The 21,212-nt window shown below is 31.0% G+C and overlaps 1 protein-coding gene across 1 annotated transcript in view; it reads right to left on the reverse strand.

Moving 5' to 3' along the window:
• Positions 1-21,212, reverse strand: part of LOC107443282 (uncharacterized) — a 55,656-nt gene that overhangs the window by 2,488 nt on the left and 31,956 nt on the right. The window contains exons 13-21 of the mRNA XM_016057098.3: positions 16,596-16,807; positions 14,783-15,019; positions 12,443-12,626; positions 10,307-10,437; positions 9,123-9,263; positions 8,015-8,164; positions 5,738-5,870; positions 3,497-3,652; positions 224-306 (exon numbers count right to left, since the gene is read on the reverse strand). Of these exons, the coding sequence (XP_015912584.2) occupies positions 224-306; positions 3,497-3,652; positions 5,738-5,870; positions 8,015-8,164; positions 9,123-9,263; positions 10,307-10,437; positions 12,443-12,626; positions 14,783-15,019; positions 16,596-16,807 (1,427 nt within the window). The remainder of the gene's footprint in view (positions 1-223; positions 307-3,496; positions 3,653-5,737; positions 5,871-8,014; positions 8,165-9,122; positions 9,264-10,306; positions 10,438-12,442; positions 12,627-14,782; positions 15,020-16,595; positions 16,808-21,212) is intronic.

Below are 21,212 nucleotides of genomic sequence, written 5' to 3' on the forward strand. Positions count from 1 at the left end.
AAAATTATTGGTATTTCAGATAATCTCATCATATAAAAGATACTTTAGAGGGTTGGAATTATTTTTAAAATCAAGAAGTCTACTAGATAGCGATATTTAGTACGTCACTCAGTGATAAGTTAGCGAATAACAGATTGCTACCTGCTTGTGGTATCTCTTTAACTACTTTATGTACAGAGACACTTGTTAATTCAAAAAAGAGTTGTTGCTCAAAAATAAATACCTGATGAGTTAGAGCTCCAACAATTAATGGGATAAGAAAACCAGATAAGCTAGCAATAGTTGCAGCCAAGCCAAACAGTGTACCTGAAAAGTTTCAAGTTGAAACGTTACGAAGAAGCAACTTATAAGTAAATGTGATTAAAAATAATTGAAGCTACAATATGAAGAGATCTCTATTTAATTATCTTAATGTATTTACTTAGTAAATATAGCGTTGATGTACATAAATTTTACTGCGCAATAATGTTAGATTCAAAATGAATAGGACAAAAAGATGCACTACCTACAATTTAATTTATAATAAATTAAATTAACAATTATAGCGTGAAAATACAAGTAAAATGTTCTTTAAACAATATTCATTTTAAATTTATTCAAAACAAGTCGGGCTAAAAAAAGTGCGAACAACAATGCAATTTAATTCATATAATGGGTATACTTTGTAAATATAGAGTAAATGTGCAACTATAGAAATTTTTAATTTTTTTAAAATTAGTGGGGCAAAAAGGTGAACAGTAGGGGAGAGTGGGGTCAATTGTAACATTTTTTACTTAACTATTTTTAACTAACAAAAAATCCAATATATTATTAGTATTAATTGACAGACCAGTAAAGTAGACTATCCTCTACTAGAAAAAAAAATAATACCTTATTTTAAATGTTATTATATTAGTTATTAACAATTTTTGACAGTCGTGCACTTGTTACAATTGTCCCCACTTACGGGGTCAATTGTAACAGTTCATAAATTCAACTAAAACATAGTTAATTATACATATTATCATAGTTGTGATATATTTTTTTATTGATCAAAATAGTAGTGATATTTTAGGAGTAAAAATAATAATAAGCAGAGACCTAAAGGGTTAAACTTTTAACTTTAAGGGGTTAAATTTTTAATTTATGCTGTGAAAGGTAACAAATAAAATAATGCACATGCAACATAATATAAATGGTTAGGAAACTATTGGTGGTTCTTAAAGAGTTAAGTAATGGCTTGTAAACATAAGATTACTCATTTTCAGCTGTCACAATCGTCCCTTTACTTATTGTTACAATTGTCCCCAAGACGCCATTTCAGCTTCATTTGTTAAAAACTATGCTAGTAAATTAACAAAACTAATCTTTTTTTTTGGAAATGTTAATTAAGGTGTCCATTTACGTATTCGGTTAATAATTTTTATTTGTTTAAACAAAATTACTTTGTTACAATATAATATTCTAATACCAAAAAAAGTACTTACGTAGCGTGAAAATATCTTTTGTGATGTAACTTCTTCAAAAGTACATAAAAATGGTTACCGGCAGGGGTGTACATGTAGATCTATTAAATACACCTTGTGCGCCACCTAGGAACCAAATCTAGAACCCGACACTCGAAATTTTTGTTCTGTTACAATCGTACCCTGTTACAATTGACCCCATTCTCCCCTATACAATTCACGTTTGGGTTAGTCGAAGTAAGTTAGGCATACAGGAAAGATGGGTACATCTTCAAATTTTCTATTTGACATAAAAGACGGCAATATAGTGGTCGAAAAATGAATCTAAGCAACACAGAGGTGTGCAAGTGTAAGAAATCATTAAGAAAAAGCAACAGATCACTGCTGGTGACATTAAATTGCGTAAAAAAGTAAGATCTATTGATTTTATTAAAGTTTAATGACATTAGATAAGTTGCAGACGACGGTAATTCGATGTTCGAAGTGTTATGGGGGAAGTAAGTCAAGCAGGAATCAAAGTCTTTTTACATGTTTGAACTGGGAATCACGTGTTTACTATTTATGAATCAATTCATTCAAATTTACAACCTGAGCGTAGAGGAACACGGTGCAGTGGTGGTAAGCTAAGCACATCTGCACTTTGAGTGAGAATGCCACTTTCTCACTCAAAGAAGTTTCTATATTACTGTGACACACATTGTAGGGTCGTATTCGACAAATTAAATTAAATTAAATTAAATTAAATTAAATTAAATTAAATTAAATTAAATTAAAAAATAAAGTTTTTTGATCAACTGGATTTATTAGTGATTTCGACAAAGATCTTGAATTGACGATCTAGAGCAATATCTTTTGATAATGAAAAATATTAAATTTCCGTACATGAAATATGATCTTTAAAAATTTACCGGAATTTACAATAACCTCCACAGGTTTAACAGATAAAAAAATTCGAGTAGTTACAATTGTGTTTACTTTTTTTTCTATCAACATCCTCGAGTCGTTGAAAAATAAAATCTGTCAAGATTACCAACTCTTGGCCTAGATGGGAGCTTAGTGTAAGCGTAATATGATATGTAAAAATGAACTATGTCTAGTAATCTGATAAGCGACGCTTTCTATCACTACAATAGAGGACGAAAATCAATAATTAAGAAGTTATAATAATTTTACACACAAAAGTTTGTACTTATTTACTCATCTGATATTGCTATATAGACAGATAATTTTAGTTTCTTAAATTGAATTGAATTTTGGGACTTATACTAGCATAAAAGTTGCAACGGTTCTTATAGAAAAAGAACTAATTTTGACTTACACTTATTCACGCTTTTCTCCTTCACTTCTCACTCTAGAATTTGGTCTTACTCGTGAACACTGTCTCATTACTCTAGATAGCTTTGAGATATCAGAGTTAAAAGTGTAAATATGTTAATGAGATAATTGGCATTTTTTATTCATTAAACCATTGCTATCAATTTGATTGACTCGTATTTGGCCACCTTCAATTTAGCTTAAAAATGTAGGGGAAAATACCTCATTTGTCTGGATAGCAATATTTAAGTTTCTTTACCCCATTTCCCAAATCTAAACCTACCGCCCGAGATTAGGTAATTTTTTTATAATTTACTAATAGAAGGGCATTAAGTAATAGTTTAAGTTTGTCAGTGGGCAAAACATTTTTTTATTTCACTTTCAAACCACCCTATTTTTACTGTAATATTAACGATATATTTACGAAGTCGATAAAATAAAACACTTACGTGAATACAAGTTTAGTGTAGAAGTAGAATACAAGTTTTAGAGTATCCGTTTTTACTAGTTATTAAATTCTTTTTTTTGCTTCTGTTTTATAGGAAACGCGAAAATTTGGAGCTACATTGCCTTTGCGGAGATTATTAAAATACATTGGTTAGTAGCATTTATTATACACTGGATCATTTATGTTTCGTTATTGATCAGTACGATCCTTATTGTTTAAATATTATTTTACAACTAGGAAAATTAAAGTTAAATTTTTATAAATGCATTTGAAAGCTGTTGTTCGATACCTGCAAAATTTGCCGTCATGTCTAGCGCTACAATACAGCTTCCAGAATATCCAATTCCAACAGATATAATAGCGATGAAGAAACCTACGGTATTCAGAGTTCGATCACATCCGGCTACTGAAACTCCAATCAAACCGAGGCAGAAAAAAAGACAACCTATTTAATTAGAGAAACATATGTAAATCTTTCATTAGTTTATATCATAACAGTCTGAAAATATCTCCCTTACATCTTAAATACTTCAATAAAAAAAAGGATTAGTTTGTTTGGTGCTTTAAGTACTATCGAGTACTATGGCTAAAATAATTACATACAGCTGCTTTGATATTCTTGTTAATAGTCTATCGTGTATTGTCCTATGGTCCAGTCTGACTATAAAATGTCGAATGAATTGGCTCAATTTATGTAGTCTCTATTTAGGCTGAATAGGGCTGAAAAATATACGCAGGCTGAATTGGTCATGTCTATGCTGGCTTAATATGGACTGAACAATGGTTTTTAAACATCAGGTCGATCGTTTAATCAGGTGAATGGTTCTAAAATATCAGACTTAGATCAAGCCGTAGTGGCTCAGGGGATGGAGCGTTTGCCTCCAAATGAGCTGAACCAGTTTTAAATCCCAGCTGTGGCTGGTTGATAATAATTTTGCCTAGATCACAGTGCTTCTGTAAAAATATCATCAGTATTAGACAGATAATGGGTCAGAATTCCCTAGCCGTCGAGGTAATCATTGGTGGCTTCGTGGTTTTCCTACCCATGTAACGCTACTGCGAGTAAGTTCCATCAAAAAGTCTTCCCCAAAGGTAAGTTTGTCCCTGTTCTTGATTCAAGAGTTCCCTTGTCTTCCGGACTAGGTTCAAAATTAGAAGGTTTCTGAGTTGAATACCGATTCTAGGCAGAATGGGGTCGGATGTTCAACACCGGTTATAAAATAATACATAAATATCTTAATTAAGTAGACTTCTTAATATTACACTTCTAGACAAATCGGTACAATACTAAGCAGCAGTAGTAGTACCGCATAACATTATAATACGGTACAAATTCGTTGCAGCCTGTATAAGGTGTTAAATCGAACAAGTCTTCTTTGAAGTTGTTATTATGTTTCAGTATTAAATTAATATGGTTAAATTTATTACACTAAAAGGCTGTAGTAGAAAAAACAAGGTTCAATACGCAATCAAGTTTGTAATGGCACAGTCTACTACCGTTAAGAAACCTATGAAGTTTTAGTTGATTTTTAGTCTATCTAATCTAATTATGAGTTCGTAATTCAAGAATGACCCTCTCTGAGTCGAGTTTGTTTATTATTCCTCATGAATTTTCTGATTTGTAATTTGGGTTCAAAATATAAAGAATAGAGTGTAAAAACTTATTGCCTCAAACTCTCAGATTTATACAACAACGTATATAAATAGCACTTTGGTAAATCAAGAGATATGGTTGCAGTAACTAGGAAGTTGGCCCCATATGAAGAATGGATACGCGTGATAGTGACTGTAAATACAGTAACGATGGCAGCGACACAATAGAGATTGTAAACAAGGTGAGAGGAGTGCACTGTAGTATTCGTGCAACTGAGTCACGAAGTCGTACTAATGCGAATGCGTTTAGAGAACGTTGAAAAATAATGCGATATTAAGTGGAAAAACTTGATAGTACCATTCCTTAAGTATTATACTAATGTCACAATTTGAAATCCTTTCAATGATTTAGATCAGTATATGAAGAGTAGAAATTAATTTATCTTATATAATGATGCTTACTTGCTTTGGTTTCGGCAGAACAATTGATGAACACCAATAACAAAAAATTTCATTTAATTTGCTTATAGTTATTTGTTTATAGTTATGAACGGCATCTATTCGATGCTAAATATCTTCGATACGAAGAAAACATACAAATACCCGTTGTTTTGTTTCAGACGCATCCTTTTTTAGCAGGACTTTACATTCACTATTTATGCTCTCATGCGCAATTGTTAATTGGTTGCTACACGATCTTCCTTACACTCCGCTTACCTTAAATTATAATTTGGAAGGGTAGCACTGCTATCACTATTGTGTTTCTGACACGATTAAACGTGTTTATTTTTTCATTGGACAACACTTATACAATAAAGTGGGTATGGAAATCTTGTGCATATCGTAAATGGGAACTCACGAATAAACTAATTTCAAAATCAAAGTTGTTATCAATATTTTTGTATTAGTTTCGTTATAGGACTTATTGTTTACTTACTTAAAGAGTTGCAAAGTCTACGTGCAAAATCTACAGAAGAATATCCTTTCTTCACCACGAAAGTAGATAGATAACTAGCTAAGTAAGGTATGAGCATTTGTCCGATGTACGGAAAAGAATTCATGTAACCACTCTGTTAAAAGAAATGAAAATAATCTGAAAATATTGCTGTATCTTAAATAATTTTTCGTTATAAATTTTTTAAAAGTAGACTTTAATAGCATTTAAATGTTTCAGTGCTTTTGCTACCAGAATTGAAAGTAAACTAGTGTGACATAAAGAAAATATATTTATAATTATAATATAAAAATACTTTATTTATGTCACTATTTTTCAACTAAATAAATTTAAATGTTCTACGTTATAAAAAAAAATCTAATTTCTATTTGAACTTAGTTTTTATATTTTTTATTATTTTAAGCATTTCATACATGATTGCAAAATTTTGTGATTGTGCAAAATAAATTTGTAACATCTAATAGCCAGAATTCGAATAAGTATTGTTGTTTGCATCTAAAATTTTATATAAGATTTAATTTCAAATTTTATTAATTGTACTTAAAGTTTTAGCAATTGTTTATTATAAAAGACCAAATAACAGTTGGTATTGATAAAGAAGAAAAAAGATTTGAACTATTGGGAAAAATATTTTTTCTCTGAACACTGTTAATAATGTCCATAACGTTTTAAATCATAAATCATACGTAGCTTTAAATCATACCATACCTTGAACCTCATTGAAAAACCGATTCCAAAAAATTTCAAAGAGTTTGGAAAGAAAAGTTATTGCAGATTATAAAAGAATAAATGAGAAAATTTTAACTAGCGATTATTTTACTTACTATAAGTATTATAAGATATTATTTTCAATGAATTGAATAAAAATAAAATATATAATTTCAAAGGAAAGAAAATTTAACAATAAATTGTAAATATGTAAGCTATCTTCAAGAATATAGAAAATAGTAATCAATAAAAAATGGTGTTAAGGAATGGAAACTGTATTTCTACATTTTTAGTTGTAGTAATCGAAATGCGGAGTGTCACTAATTAAACTACGTATTCAGAGCTATAAATCAATACTCGCCACTAACAGAACTAATTTCTTAAAAACTATTTGAACTACAATTATTGTTGGTTCTATTCCCTAAAGAGATCCATCCCAATTTGACCAAATCCATAAGTCCAAAAATGTCCAGAAAATCTAAAAACAGATGAGGTTTTGAAAAAACCTCGTCGATCTTAAAATCGATACAGTTCAGAATATGCAGGGGCGAAGCCTGAGAAATACTACATTTAGTGCAAAGCCCAAAAGTCTTTCGCCCCTGAACATACGAGGGACACCTCAAGTGACCACTGGCAAAGCGAGAGAAACAAGTCTGCTGGCTTCTAAGTCCCTCAAAAAGCAAGGCACCTCCAGGACGTTTTCTGAAATACCAAATATGCAGAGGAGGAACCGTCCAGAGGTCCATAAAATTTTTTTACACTCAGCAAAGACCTCAGTAAAAGTGGAAGGCATATCTGGCTGTAAAGGTTCCAAAGAAGCATCTTTAACCATTTAAATTCAATTATTTTAAACCCTTAACTAATAAAGTTTCTAGATTTTATTATTAGGGAAAAAAATTGTTTTTTATTTTGTTCTCACTTCGATACCATACAACAGATTTCAGAACAAACTTTTGGCTGTCCTGTGATAAAAACAAACAAACCATTAATTCATTTTTATGTAAATTAAGAGCTTTTCATCTCTGTATGAGTGAAATGCAATATACTACTGAGGTAGATAGGGTAACATAGCTTTTTACCTCTGTATGAGTGAAATGCAGTATACTGCTGAGGTAGATAGGATAACATAGCTTTTTAACTCTGTATGAGTGAAATGCAATATACTACTGAGGTAGATAGGATAACACAGCTTTTTACCTCTGTATGAGTGAAATGCAATATACTACTTAGGTAGATAGGATAACATAGCTTTTTACCTCTGTATGAGTGAAATGCAATATACTGCTGAGGTAGATAGGATAACATAGCTTTTTACCTCTGTATGAGTGAAATGCAATTTACTTCTGAGGTCGATAGGATAACATAGCTTTTTACCTCTGTATGAGTGAAATGCAATATACTGCTGAGGTAGATAGGATAACATAGCTTTTTACCTCTGAATGAGTGAAATGCAATATACTACTGAGGTAGATAGGATAACATAGCTTTTTAACTCTGTATGAGTGAAATGCAATATACTACTGAGGTAGATAGGATAACGTAGCTTTTTACCTCTGTATGAGTGAAATGCAATATACTACTGAGGTAGATAGGATAACCAGTCATTAAGTAAAACATCATCCAGTATTGTCCAAACAATGCGATAAAAAAGGCCCAAGTTGCAGGTGACATCAACATTGGTTTCCAAGGCGTGACTTGAATCTATACAGAAAAATAATAATGACTTACGCAACTGAATAAGTCTCCTTAATTAAGAAGCACGAAAAATATATTAAATTAATAAAAAGCCGTGGTGGCTCAGAAGATAGAATGGTTACCCAGGTTAAAAACCCAGTCGATACGAATTGCGCAACCGGCTCGCATCTACCACAGTGTTGACGTACCTTGTTTTATGTAAAATTTCTTCCTTACAATGTCATTTATCACATTCGAATTAAGAAGTAACGTTGTTCTTAGACAATTTTTTTTAATATATAATGAATATGTGTTTTTACATAAATAATTACTACGAGTTATTGCTTAAATTCAGACATTTTAGAGCATTTTAATATAAGAGTATTAATTTATGTCGCGATGATGTAGATTGCGAAGCATATGTTTAACAAGACTACATGTATAATTGAATTTTTATAGAAATGGGAAATAGGATTGATATAGAACTACGCAAATGATTGCACGCTTCTTTAAAAATAATTATTACGTGTTTACATACATTATAAAAATGTCTTGAAATGTATGGAGCCACAGAAATTGGCAAATATCAACAACCTTAACGTAATAAAAAGATGAAACCTCATAATTTTGGGAATTAAAACATTTTAAACTTGTTCACGTAAATGGTCAAACTATAATGACACAATGTTAAATTTAGGATTTTCCTTAAAATTGCAACACATTTGTATGATATTATGCCTCAAGAGCTAATGTTATAGTCCAAAGTTTCAAGAGTGTATTTCGTAAAACAAATAAATAAATAAATAATAATAATAATGATATTTTGCGTAAATGATACCATAACATAAAATGTTTGCAAAGAAGCCTAACTTACCTTGTATTTAACTTAAGTCATTATAACTTTCCTATGATTTCGTCGTTCATAATTCACAATATTTTGTAATCTTTAATGGATGAAAGCTGAAATTTTTTTCTTTATGTATCAGGATCCAAACATCAAAACTTCGTGGATGGTATCATTGTGATGATTAAGGTACTGTGATGATCGTGGTATCATAGGTTTGGCAAAATATTGACAAACCTGCTTCAGCTTGGTGTCTCCATAAATCTTCGTCATTCCTAAAGTCTATAATTATTGCAATCACAGAAAATAACTATAGAAACTTTGAATTCAAAGGCGATATGTTTTAAGACTTAATATGGGCTAAAAATCAGAAAAATTGATTTGAGGAATAAGTGTTTAACAAAAAACCTTCTTTTCAAAAATCATTTCTGACAAAATGAATTGAATTCTTATTTTTACGAAATTTATTTACAATCACTTATGCCTTGCACATCCTTATAATATACCGAGCAAAACTATTTAAAAATAATAAACGAACGAATTAAATATGAATCACTCTAATCAATATTGCAAAACTAATGTGTCGCAGTAATTCTTTAATTTCCAAATTTAAAAGCAGAGAAAAATATTAAAGTAGATATTTTCTAAGGTAAGTGTAAAAATAAATTTTTAAGTTTTGCACAATCTTTTGATTAATAATAATTAGCAATCGTTCTTAATGTGCACAATTTTTTTTCGTCAAAAATATGACTTCAAAGGGACTACGACTAAAGGAAAATATTACTTCAAAAGAACATACTATTTTTAAGAGAACGAGTTTATCAATGAAGCACTCAGATTCGAAGTTTTAAAAATCCTAAAGAATAAAAACAAATATGAAAGTTTTCGAATTTAAGTTGAATTTCAATTATTCATCTTTCTAGAAAATAAAAACCTCGGTTGCAATGAGATTTCCTAAATTTTTAAAACAAATTTTAACCCTTGAAAGTCAGATGCTTTCGGGTAAATTTCGTGCAACTACTTTTAATTTTTTACATCATTAAAAGTAGCTCGTTAACTTTTTCCTCAATCCAATAAAGAAACATTAAAATTTGATTGTGTTCAAAACACATTGGTTCTTAGTTATTTTTTTCAACTTACTAAAGAAATAATTAAATAATTATATAATTTCGAAGAATGGAAAAAAGACACTTTATTATACAGTAGGACGTATTAATAATAGTATTTACCTTTCATTTCTTTTAATATCACTAAGTCTCATAACCTTTATACCACTTAAAAAAACTCAATTATTTTAAATATCCATATTTAAACAACATACATACCTCTGATGTATTGTTTATATCTAGATTGCTCAATATATATTTCAGCTCATCTTCTGATATTTTGCTGTCTTCTTCGGGAGTATTCGGTGAAAGATAATAGAAAGCAACAACTAACAACAGTCCAAGGGCTCCTGATGACAAAAGAAAAAGAAATGCAAATGAAAAGAAAAATACAGTTTATCCTCCTTATATAAAGCTTGCTAGAGGATTAAAGACTTTGAGAATGACGAAGATTTATGGAGACACCAAGCTGAAGCATGTTTGGCAATGTTTGCAAAACTTATGATACCACGATTATCACAGTACCTTAATCATCACAATGATACCATCCACGAAGTTTTGATGTTTGTGGATCTTGATACATAAAGAAAAATATTTCAGCTTTCATCCATCAAATTACAAAATAATCTGAATTAAGAACGAGGAAAGTCATAGGAAAGATATAATGACTTAAGTTAAATACAAGGTAAGTTAGGTTTCTTTGCAAACATTTTAATGTTATGGTATCATTTACGCAAAATATCATTACTACTATTATTAATTATTTATTTATTTATGTCACAAATTGCACACTTGAAACTTTGGATTATAACATTAGTTCCTGAAGCATAAAATCATGCAAATGCTTTGCAATTTTAAAGAAAATCCTAAACTTAACATTGTGTCATTACAGTTTGACCATTTACGTGAATAAGTTTAAAATGTTTTAATTCGCACAATCATAAGGTTTAAACTTTTTTATCACTTTAAGGCTGTAAAAAATTTGCAAATTACTGTGGCTCCATAAATATCAAAAAGTTTTTAGAATGTATGTAGATACGTGATAACTATTTTTAAAATTGTGCACTAACATTAGCGTAGTTCTTCTTTATAAATCCTATTCCCCATTTCCATAAAAATTAATTTATTGATGTAGTCTTGTTAAACATATGCATTGTCTATCAGGATATAAATTCACACTCACTTTTAAATCACAATACTCTAAAATGTTCAAATTGGAATAGTTGTTCGTAATAATCATTTCTGTTAAAACATTTATTCATTTATATGTAAACAATTGTTTAAGAACAACGATACTTCTTAATTCGATATACAAATTATGTGATAAATGATATCATTAAAACTGAAATAGATCATTATATAAGGTCAGCGCAAAATTTACATGCATAATTTCAAAAATGTGACAGAGGTTTAGATTAGTATTCATCAAACTTAAGAAGCCATTTGAGCAGCAGTTTTAAATCCTACAGTGAGCTATCAATTCATAATTTTTTTTCATTAATCTTGTATTGGGTTTATTTTGAGTGTTAACACCACCTGCTGAAATTATTTCCGCTAGTTATTACTGGGCTAGATGATCGCTGGTATATGTTTGGACAATTAGTTTTTGTTTTCTCATTTCTGTCCATCTTATAGCTCAGATTGTTCTAGTAATATGTCACAAATGTCTAATATGTCTAAATGTGAAAATGTCTAAACATCAAATATATCTAGAAAAGAAAATTCACCATTTTTGTGACCATTTCATACATAAAAATGTTACATTCCTATTGCGTATGTTTATTACATTTCTGTGTTCTTTTTAACCCCCAAACAATCTTATTATTTTCAAAAAAACGTTCATAAAAGTGACAATTTTTTACTCAAGAAAATTATGTAAAAAAGTGCATAGACAATATATAATGTATTCATTTTTGGTTTTTAGAATTTTTTTACCCTGAAATTTAAATCTTAATATGTACTCCATATGTCCATGTTACTCTGACTCTCTAATGTATACAATGTTGGAAAATATTTTATTACAGAGCACAAACCCCGTGTATTCATAATAATCATGAGTGGGTGAGCAAAGAGTATGAAATACATATCATAAATGCAAATATTTGGATAATGCTGACATAAAGTTTAAAATAAGCTAACTATCTCCAGTTACATTAAATATAGTCGTGTGCAGCCATCTAGTGCGCAAATTTGGAAATAAAAAAATACGGACATAAGGGATCATTATATTTAAACCTTTTTGGTACATTAATTTTAAACGCTTTAGCCCGGAAATATTACGAGCACGAGAAGTAGGAGACGATTTTGACGGGTGCGAGAGGGAAGGGGTTAAGAATATTTCTTGAAATAACTCACCAAAAACATAGAATACAGCAGGCCAACCTCCTAGAAAGCCACTATCACATAGTATTCCACATATCAGCCCACCAATCACGCAGCCTCCTGGATATCCGGAGAACACGACAGAACTCAAAATTCCTTTCTCCGGTGAGGGAAACCAATTTGCCATAAGACAATTCATTGCTGGTTGTTGCACGCCCTTTAAAAAAATAGCGCTATAAAAATGCATATAATGACAATAAAGAACAATGCCATTTGCATTTATTATACATTTTACATTTTATGTTTAAAAAACCTCTTATTTTTGTATGATTAGGGTAAAACTTTGTATACTATTAAGTAATATGATTATGAAATAGATTGGAAATTGAGTGTAGATGGATGTAGGAGAAGTTTCGAAACCTCATCGAATAGTATATTGGTATGGGTTTTATCCACGTCGCTATATCTGATTTGTTTTATTTGTGTCAAGGGAGTTTCGGTATTTTTGTTTAAGCGGACACTTTGAGCCTTTTTTTCGCGTTTAAAATTACCTATTAGTTAATAAAAGTATAATTATCGGACTTTAGATATTCATGAAGAGTTTTAATTAATTAACAGGGTACGAAAAAGTGAACTGCGCTTTTATTTTGAAAAAAAGCTTCTCTTTTTTATATTTTGTAAATTTAAAAAAAAAAAAAAATTGGTTCAAGGTAGCCTTTGCTCCAGGCAACATTGGACCACGAAATTATTTTTATAAAAATAGAATAGACTCTATAGTAATACTATTGTAATCCATTGCACAAGTACCTACCAACGAAATAATACTGCTAATTAGCAAAAAGAAAAACTATTCTTCATAGAAAAAATCAACCTCTCTTGAACTCCCTTAGCGCTGAATATTTTATTTCATTACCAACGTTGAACAGCTGACCTAATTTTGGGTTTACGACTACTAATGTTCCACTCCGTAGTCTTGTAATCTTGAACCCTGCCCAGAAGACAAGGGAACTCCTTGATCAAATATTGGGAGATTTGATTTTTCAGAGGGCTTTTTTATGAAACTAACCCGCATTTGCGTTATATGAAGAGGAAAACCACGAAGCCTACCATGGTTAGCCTAACGGCAACGGGACTCTAACCCATGATCCGTCTACTACTGCGGCTATTTTACGTCAGCACTGTGATCGGTGCGAGACCGGTGCAGAATTCGTATCGACTAGCCATTGCTTGGATTCGAACCTGGTTCACTTCATTGGAGATGGAATGCTCTATCCCCTGCTCCACCATGCCTCTGCTCTGAATGTTAATTGATTTGATTTGATCATTTACGTCGCACTAGAGCTGCACAATGGGCTATTGGCGACGGTCTGGGAAACATCCCTGAGGATGATCCGAAGACATGCCATCACAATTTTGATCCTCTGCAGAGGGGATGGCACCCCCGCTTCGGTAGCCCAACGACCTGCACGCGAAGTCGAGCACTTTACGGTAGCACAGTTTAACGAGGACCAATACCGCACACCCTCGGTCCCTACGCAGACTGATCCAAGTGGTCACCCACCCGCACACTGACCGCAGCCAGTGATGCTTGCTGAATGTTAACAAAAACTATTTCTGGCACTATTTTCTCTTTCTCATAAAATCACGATGCACGTAATAGTGCCATTTGAATCCTGGCCCTTGCTTCGGAGATCACCTTACTCATGAGTTGTTATTTATGCGGCATATAAACTTTCAAAACAAAACAGTTAAGATTGCCCACCTTATTTGAGTTGTTCAGTATTGCTTACATGAACATAGAGAGTAATTTATTCCAATGATTTGAAAAGTAAAGCCGAGAAAAATGGTGGAAGTGAAGGTATGATTACCGTTCTCAGTTTCAGGGATTGAAACATATTCGCTCCCAGTTTCAAAATTAGTCACAAAACGTGTCACTGCGAATTGAGAATAACTATAAAATAAAATTTTTAAAAAAAACAACCCAATTGTGATTCAACGTGGTGCATCCCGAGTAAAAAATTGAATGCTTGTTCAAATATTTTAGTTGGATTGATCTGACATAAAATAGAGTTTGATAGTTTTAAATTTAACATTGCAATCTGTTGACAAATTTTAAAAGTAGTTGAAGCAATTGGTGATAAAATGACGTTGTTTCTAAGGTAGAACCTAGCAAGGTAGAATAGTACATTTCTGTAAATATTTTTTCTTTTCTTGACTTCTCAAACCATCAATCATTTTTCAGAAAATGATAACAAAATACATGATAACAATGATACATGATACACGATAGCATGATCCGAATACATGATAACAAAAAAATAAATTATTTGAAAAGAAACAACCTTATGCTGAATTATTTTGGAAATATTTTACCTGTGAAACACCTTTTATAAACTGGATTCCCAACAAAGCAAAAGGTCCAAAATCAGCTAGTACAGGAGACAAGATATTGCTGAGTGAAGCCAAAAGAATACTTATTAACAATACTTGTCTTGCACCGAATAATTCTGCCATTCTGCCTCCCGGTGTCTGACTTATCATAAACCCAAAGAAACTAATGCTTGATATTAGGCCTTGAGTTTCACTGTTCCATGTAAAATGGCCTCCACCCTAATAAATAAATAAATAGTTTGTTTACTAAAATATCTAAAAATCCTGGTTTGCTAAAAATTCTGGTTAACACAGAAATTCACAAAGAAAACTTTGGGATACAGGGATAATATTTGAATAGTTGAACCATACTATCGTGGACTTTTGTAAAAACTGCAGTTGATGATCAAACTGAACTGCACTAGCGCACTTTGAGGATTATTACATTTTAAGAATTATTTTAGGAATTAGGATTATTTTAGATATGTCAGTTGAAAACAAAGAAGAAGGTAATTTTGTAGAAAACTGTCTTTTATTTTCAATTTTGTGATGAATTTTAATTTTAGAAGTTGTTTAAATTTTTTTGGAACTAATTTACTACAGTTAATTAAACGTATCCAATAAGAAGAATTGTCGGAAACATTTCTTCAAGAACCATATTATTGGCATAATTTGCTGAAACTTTCATTGCAGGTTTTTAAATTTTCTGCAATTTGATGATAAGCCATAGTTTTGAATATTTAAGTTCAGAAAGGATGATTCAGTATAGTTCAGTTTAATGGCTTACTGAAGTTGTAAAAATTGTGATTAAACAACAATCAATATTTTTAACAGCGCTTCATAATTCCTATAACATTTAGATTTTATTTTATTGCCAGGGTTTGTGAGTTCAACCCTCACTATTGGTTTTTGAAGTAGCATGCTTGTCGATTCAAGAGCACGTACCCTCATTTCTAAGAAAAACCGAAATTCTTCAAAAGTCGGCATTTTTTTCCAAAATTTCTTATCTTTAATTCTTAGATTAATTAATATTTTAAACACACTACCAATTTTCGTATATTTTATTCAATTTGGAAATATAAAGATTATTTTTTCGGTTAAATATTAATTAACTATTAGTTGTTTTCCTTCTAAATTTAAGAAAAACTTGAATAGGTTCCTTACATGATACTGCAATTTGTGGTCACTATCAGCAACATACAATGCAATAGGGGATCTTATCCAATTCAATGCCCACGTGACAATGGCAGCCAGTTCCCCATTGTTAACTAGTGTTATCATTAATATGAAATTTCTTTTCTTCATAATTTCTAGGTTTTATTTCTTAGACTAATTAATTTTTTAAACAATTATTAATTTTTGCATATTTTAATTTGCAAATATAAAAATTATTTTTTGTTTAAATATTAATTATTAGTTTTTTGATTTATAAGAGTTCAATTATTAACATTATTATATTATTAAATGCAGGAAAAACTTGAACAGTTTATTCACATGGCGGAGCAACTTGTGTTTGTCATCAACAATGAGCAATAACGGAATAGGGCATTCCGTCCAGTTAAATGCCCCCATATGAATGAAAAACAGTTCCTCAGTGTTTTTATGAATATATAATTTCTTTTCTACAAAATGTCTTGACTTAATTCCTTAGACTAATTAATTTTCGAAACAATTATTCATTTTTTCACATTTTAATTTGCAAATATAAATTTTTTTTTTGTTTAAATATTAATTAACTATTTTTTTCTCGTAAAAATTCAATTATTATTTTTTTTTATTAAAGAAAATGCAAGAATAACGTGAATAGGTTACTCACATGGTGATGCAATTTGTGTTCACCGTCAACAACGAGCAATAACGGTACAGGACATTCCGTCCAGTTAGATGTCCCCACGTCAATGGAACTAGACTGATTTACCATAGCCACTAAGCCCATACTTAAATTCATTCTCTGGCATGTTATCACTGCAGCTGTTGAAAACCCGAGTAGGACTATAATGTATCGACTTGGTATTAAACTTCCCTTTTCTGAAAATAAAGTAAAACAATTGAATTATTTGCTTTCCCAAGCACTTAAGGACAGTTAATTTGACTACTTAAAATGCAAAATTAAAGTTAAAGAATAAGCATGTAAAACATTCGAAAATAAAAAAAAATCCTTTAGTTTTTTACAGTAATATGAAAAAATATCGAATCTAACGGAGGAATAATACCGAAATATTGAGCATGCAAAGAATAACGAGCATACAACAAGAAAAAAATTCTGGTACAATACTATGCAGTATGTTAATTACATTTCTGGTTCACAAACAACAAAATAACCCTTGTTAACTGAAATATATGGTATTTGAATAATTTATTTGGTAATTTTTAAGTTCATATTGTAACTGTTTACTGTAAATTATGGTTATCAAAATTATAGTTTGTTTTATCACATATTTAGTAAACATTCAAAACAGATATGTATATTTAAACGAATAAATGGCTTTCATACCTTTCTCTAGAGAAGCATGATTAAAATTATCAAATTTTACCGTAATCCCTATATGTTATATTTAATTATACCTAAATCCTTACCAAAGCTCTTTGGTAAAACTAATCGTGCTTTTCGGTGATCCCATAGAGCCAGAAACACGGTAAATTTTACCATATATTGGAAGTTTTGATCATATTCTGATGGTTTGTTAAATTTTTCCTTGTGCAGAAAGATAATTTTTTTTTATGTTTTATAATGTGAGGCATTATTAAAGACCTTTTTATTGCAGTAAAAATAACATCAAAATAAAATTTAAAAAATTCAACAATAGTTTGTTAAATTTTTCTTTGTGCATTATGTTTTGTAATGTGAGGCATTATTATTAAAGCACTTTTTATTGCAGTAAAAATAACATCAAAATAAAATTTAAAAAATTCAAAAAACTAAAATTCTGAATCGAATGAAACGAAGTTTAATACAATAGGACAAGAAGTTAAAAAGATGTAAGGATTTTATGTACAAATGTACTGTACATATTTACGCATCTTACAGTGCTATACAGTCTGGTTGGTAAGACGTAGGGCTCGTCTTCGTGAGCACATAAGTTCGAATTCAGCAGGCCGATGAATACCTGTGTATTAAATGATGATTGGTGCACGTTAAATCTGTTGTGGTCACTAAGTCCTCCCTGTTCCCGTAATTAATGCCTTTTGGGGTACTGAATTCGAGATTGATCGTTCCCTGGTTCAGGACAAAATTACGATCTATGGATGAACGAATGAAGGTTGATAGAGACCTTCCCACAAAACGGGCTGTGACGTGTGCATGGTTGAAATCTTACTCTTAGCCATAGACGGTACCACTGAAAAAACAAGAAACAATCCCTCTGTCTTAAATGAATTGGTCTATATCCATTAAATCTGATGAAACAACAAATTTGCCTACAAAGAGCAACTATTTTACCACAGCATGGTTCATCTTCACTGAGAAATAACTCTCGAGGAGGGTGTGCCAGTTTGTTTTGTTATTGATTCGCCATAATGTAATCATCCTCAAAAAGGTAACACATGGCAATCCAAGAGTAATTTTTGTTAAAAATAGACATAAACCGCTTTTCCCCCTTGATCTTCAATGGTGAATCAGCGAACAGCGGGCGAAACCACCTTGTCATGTTAAAGTTTTAAATTATGCCTACAATATTTACTCAATTATCATGTTTTTCAAAGCCATAATAAGTTGTTTTTAACAGAAGCAATATTTTTTCGTTATTTTTTCTTCAAAAATACCAAGTTTCCCCCCTGAAGAAATATAATCCTTTTTGTATTTTTTTTATAAACATAGAGATTAAGAGATATACAGGTTGGGGTTCACAATTGATCTTTAAGTGAAGACAAAACAAAGACGCTATCTAAATGTAACAAATCACAATTAAGAATGGGGTGTACAAAACATCTAAACCTGTTTCATTGCAAGTTCAATATTAATATTTTTTAATTTTTTTTAATTATTAAAGATAAGACAAAAAATTATTTTCACCTCTTCTTGCTTTTCCTGATGTTGACACATCTTCACACAGCTCTTTACATGGTATTTCTGTCGCGATGTCCATGACTTGTTACTCTTGCATTGACGCTACGTTCACAGAATAAAAAATGCTAGTTGCATACTTGAAAGCAATATGTATTTAACCAAACATTAACATAGTTCACTGAAACTTATTTATCATGACTACTTCCCTAAAAATTAATTATCATATCGAAATAATAACGTAATTCCGTAAAAATTATTTAACAGCAACAAATAATGATTTAACTTGCTGGAATGTGACTATGTGTTCTTTTCCGTGTTACCGAAGCTTGCAATTTTATAGAATCAATGTCGGGTAACTTTAGTCACAGTTAATTGTCGTGATATATATACATATTAATGCTATTAAAATTTATGATCGTCATTATAATTTACTAACGTTATTTCACATGGTGACTAAGCATATAAATAACACGATAAATGTCATTTTTCATTGTGAAATAAATGTATGTTGTTGGTAGTTGTGTTGTCCATTACGTCAAATTTGACTTTAATAATTTTTCGTCCAATCATTTTACATTGAAGTTTGTTGCAGGGAAATAAAAAAGTTATATCATTGATTACTACCTTACCTTGGTATTCAATAAAAACTCTCTCTTTTTTAATTTTTGGATAATGTTTCCGTCACTATAGGAATTACTCGTAAATCTTTTATGTTTGAGCAATTGCTTATCGACTTTATTTCTCGTTCTGCATCTCAAGAAGTTTTGAATTTTGATTTGAATATAGCTTAAAGGAACGGCAAAGGAAATAGTTAAAAACATAAATTTAACCTATGTTTTATGAAGTATGGATAATTTACTAAATTTGTCAAAACCTAAAATAATTACATGTATAAAATATAAATTTGTTGTTAGCATATTTAAATACCGTCAAATCTCGCTAACACGAACTTAGCAGGACTATCGCAATTATTTAATGTTAACAAGATTTCATCTTATTCTATACGTCATGAAAACAATTTATGACGTATTATTGATGCAGATTACGTACTAGAGCAGTAGTGCCTCAGGGGATAGAGCTTTCGTCTCCGAATGAGGTGAACAGGTTTCGAATCCTTCCGATGACTGGTCGAAACTAATTCCGCAGCCAGCTTGCCTCGACCGCAGAGCTGACCCAAAATATCCTCAGTGGTAAACGGATCGTGGGTTAGAGTCCTTTTGTAGTCTGATTAACCGAGGGAGGTTTTTGTGATTTTCCTCTCCATGTAACGCAAATGTAACGTTATTTCTATCAAAAAAACCTTTTTTTTTCATTGGTAGCCGTGAACACAAATTTGGGTCGGCTGTTTAACCATGGTTATAAAATAAAATAAAATAAAATAAAATAAAATAAAATAAAATAAAATAAAATAAAATATTATGCACTACATTAACGCATGTAAACCTTACTCTCATGTTCACACAAATAAAAATAAACTTAAAAACTTTAGCCATTTGTTTAAATATTTCATTCATTTGCCCTCTGCTACTTCTTACAAAAGCGGAAAATAGAAATAATGAGTGTTAAAATGAATATTTGGCACTTTATTCCCGTGCTTCTTATCTGTGCTGTGTCCAGTTTTCTTCCATGTTAAACGATTTAACATGTTAACCTCACGTTAAACATGTATAATACAATAAAAATTGATTGCTGATTCACGGGACCAAACATGTGTTTCATGTAAAGTAATACGTATAATAATGACGTTGGATAGTATATGACTTAATTTTTTCAATAAGTTTGTTTGAAAACAATTACACATTTTCTTCTCAAATTTCTTTTAAAATATTGAAGCGACCTTTAATTTTCAGAAATTTGATTTTAGCCTTTTTATCATTGTGTTGATTTTGAAGTTAGCTTGATCATAACATTTAGAAATAGTAGATTTAAAAGAACATACACGAAATACATAAAAAATTAAATCTGGTGTCGCAAAAGCTAATACGCAGATCTCGTCGCTGTTAGAGTTCTAGATTTTAATAGCACAGGTCATTATGAATGTTTTTATACTGGCTTAATTTAACATAATGATTACTTTATAGAACAAATAGTTATTCTTGAATAAAAGGAGCATTTATACAATCAATATAGGCCGGGATAGCTTGGTTGGTAGGGCACTGGGCCCACGTCCAAGAGGCCGTGGGTATCCATCCTAGCTGGTCGAAGAGTCCTTGTGTAGTAAATGGTGACTGATGCACATTAAGGTCTGGTTTCTTAGGACAAGCGCCTTATCTGGGCGTCAGCGGGACGTCAACGTCACGCTGACGCCAACAAAATGCTGGTTTGTTAGCTCAAAGCCTGGTTTCTTAGAACTAGCGCCTTATCTGGGCGTCAGCGGAAAGTTGACGTAGATCTGACGCCAAAAAAATACTTTTCTGTTAGCTCAGC

The sequence above is a fragment of the Parasteatoda tepidariorum genome, chromosome 6, assembly GCF_043381705.1.
Source record: "Parasteatoda tepidariorum isolate YZ-2023 chromosome 6, CAS_Ptep_4.0, whole genome shotgun sequence".
NCBI lineage: Eukaryota > Metazoa > Arthropoda > Arachnida > Araneae > Theridiidae > Parasteatoda > Parasteatoda tepidariorum.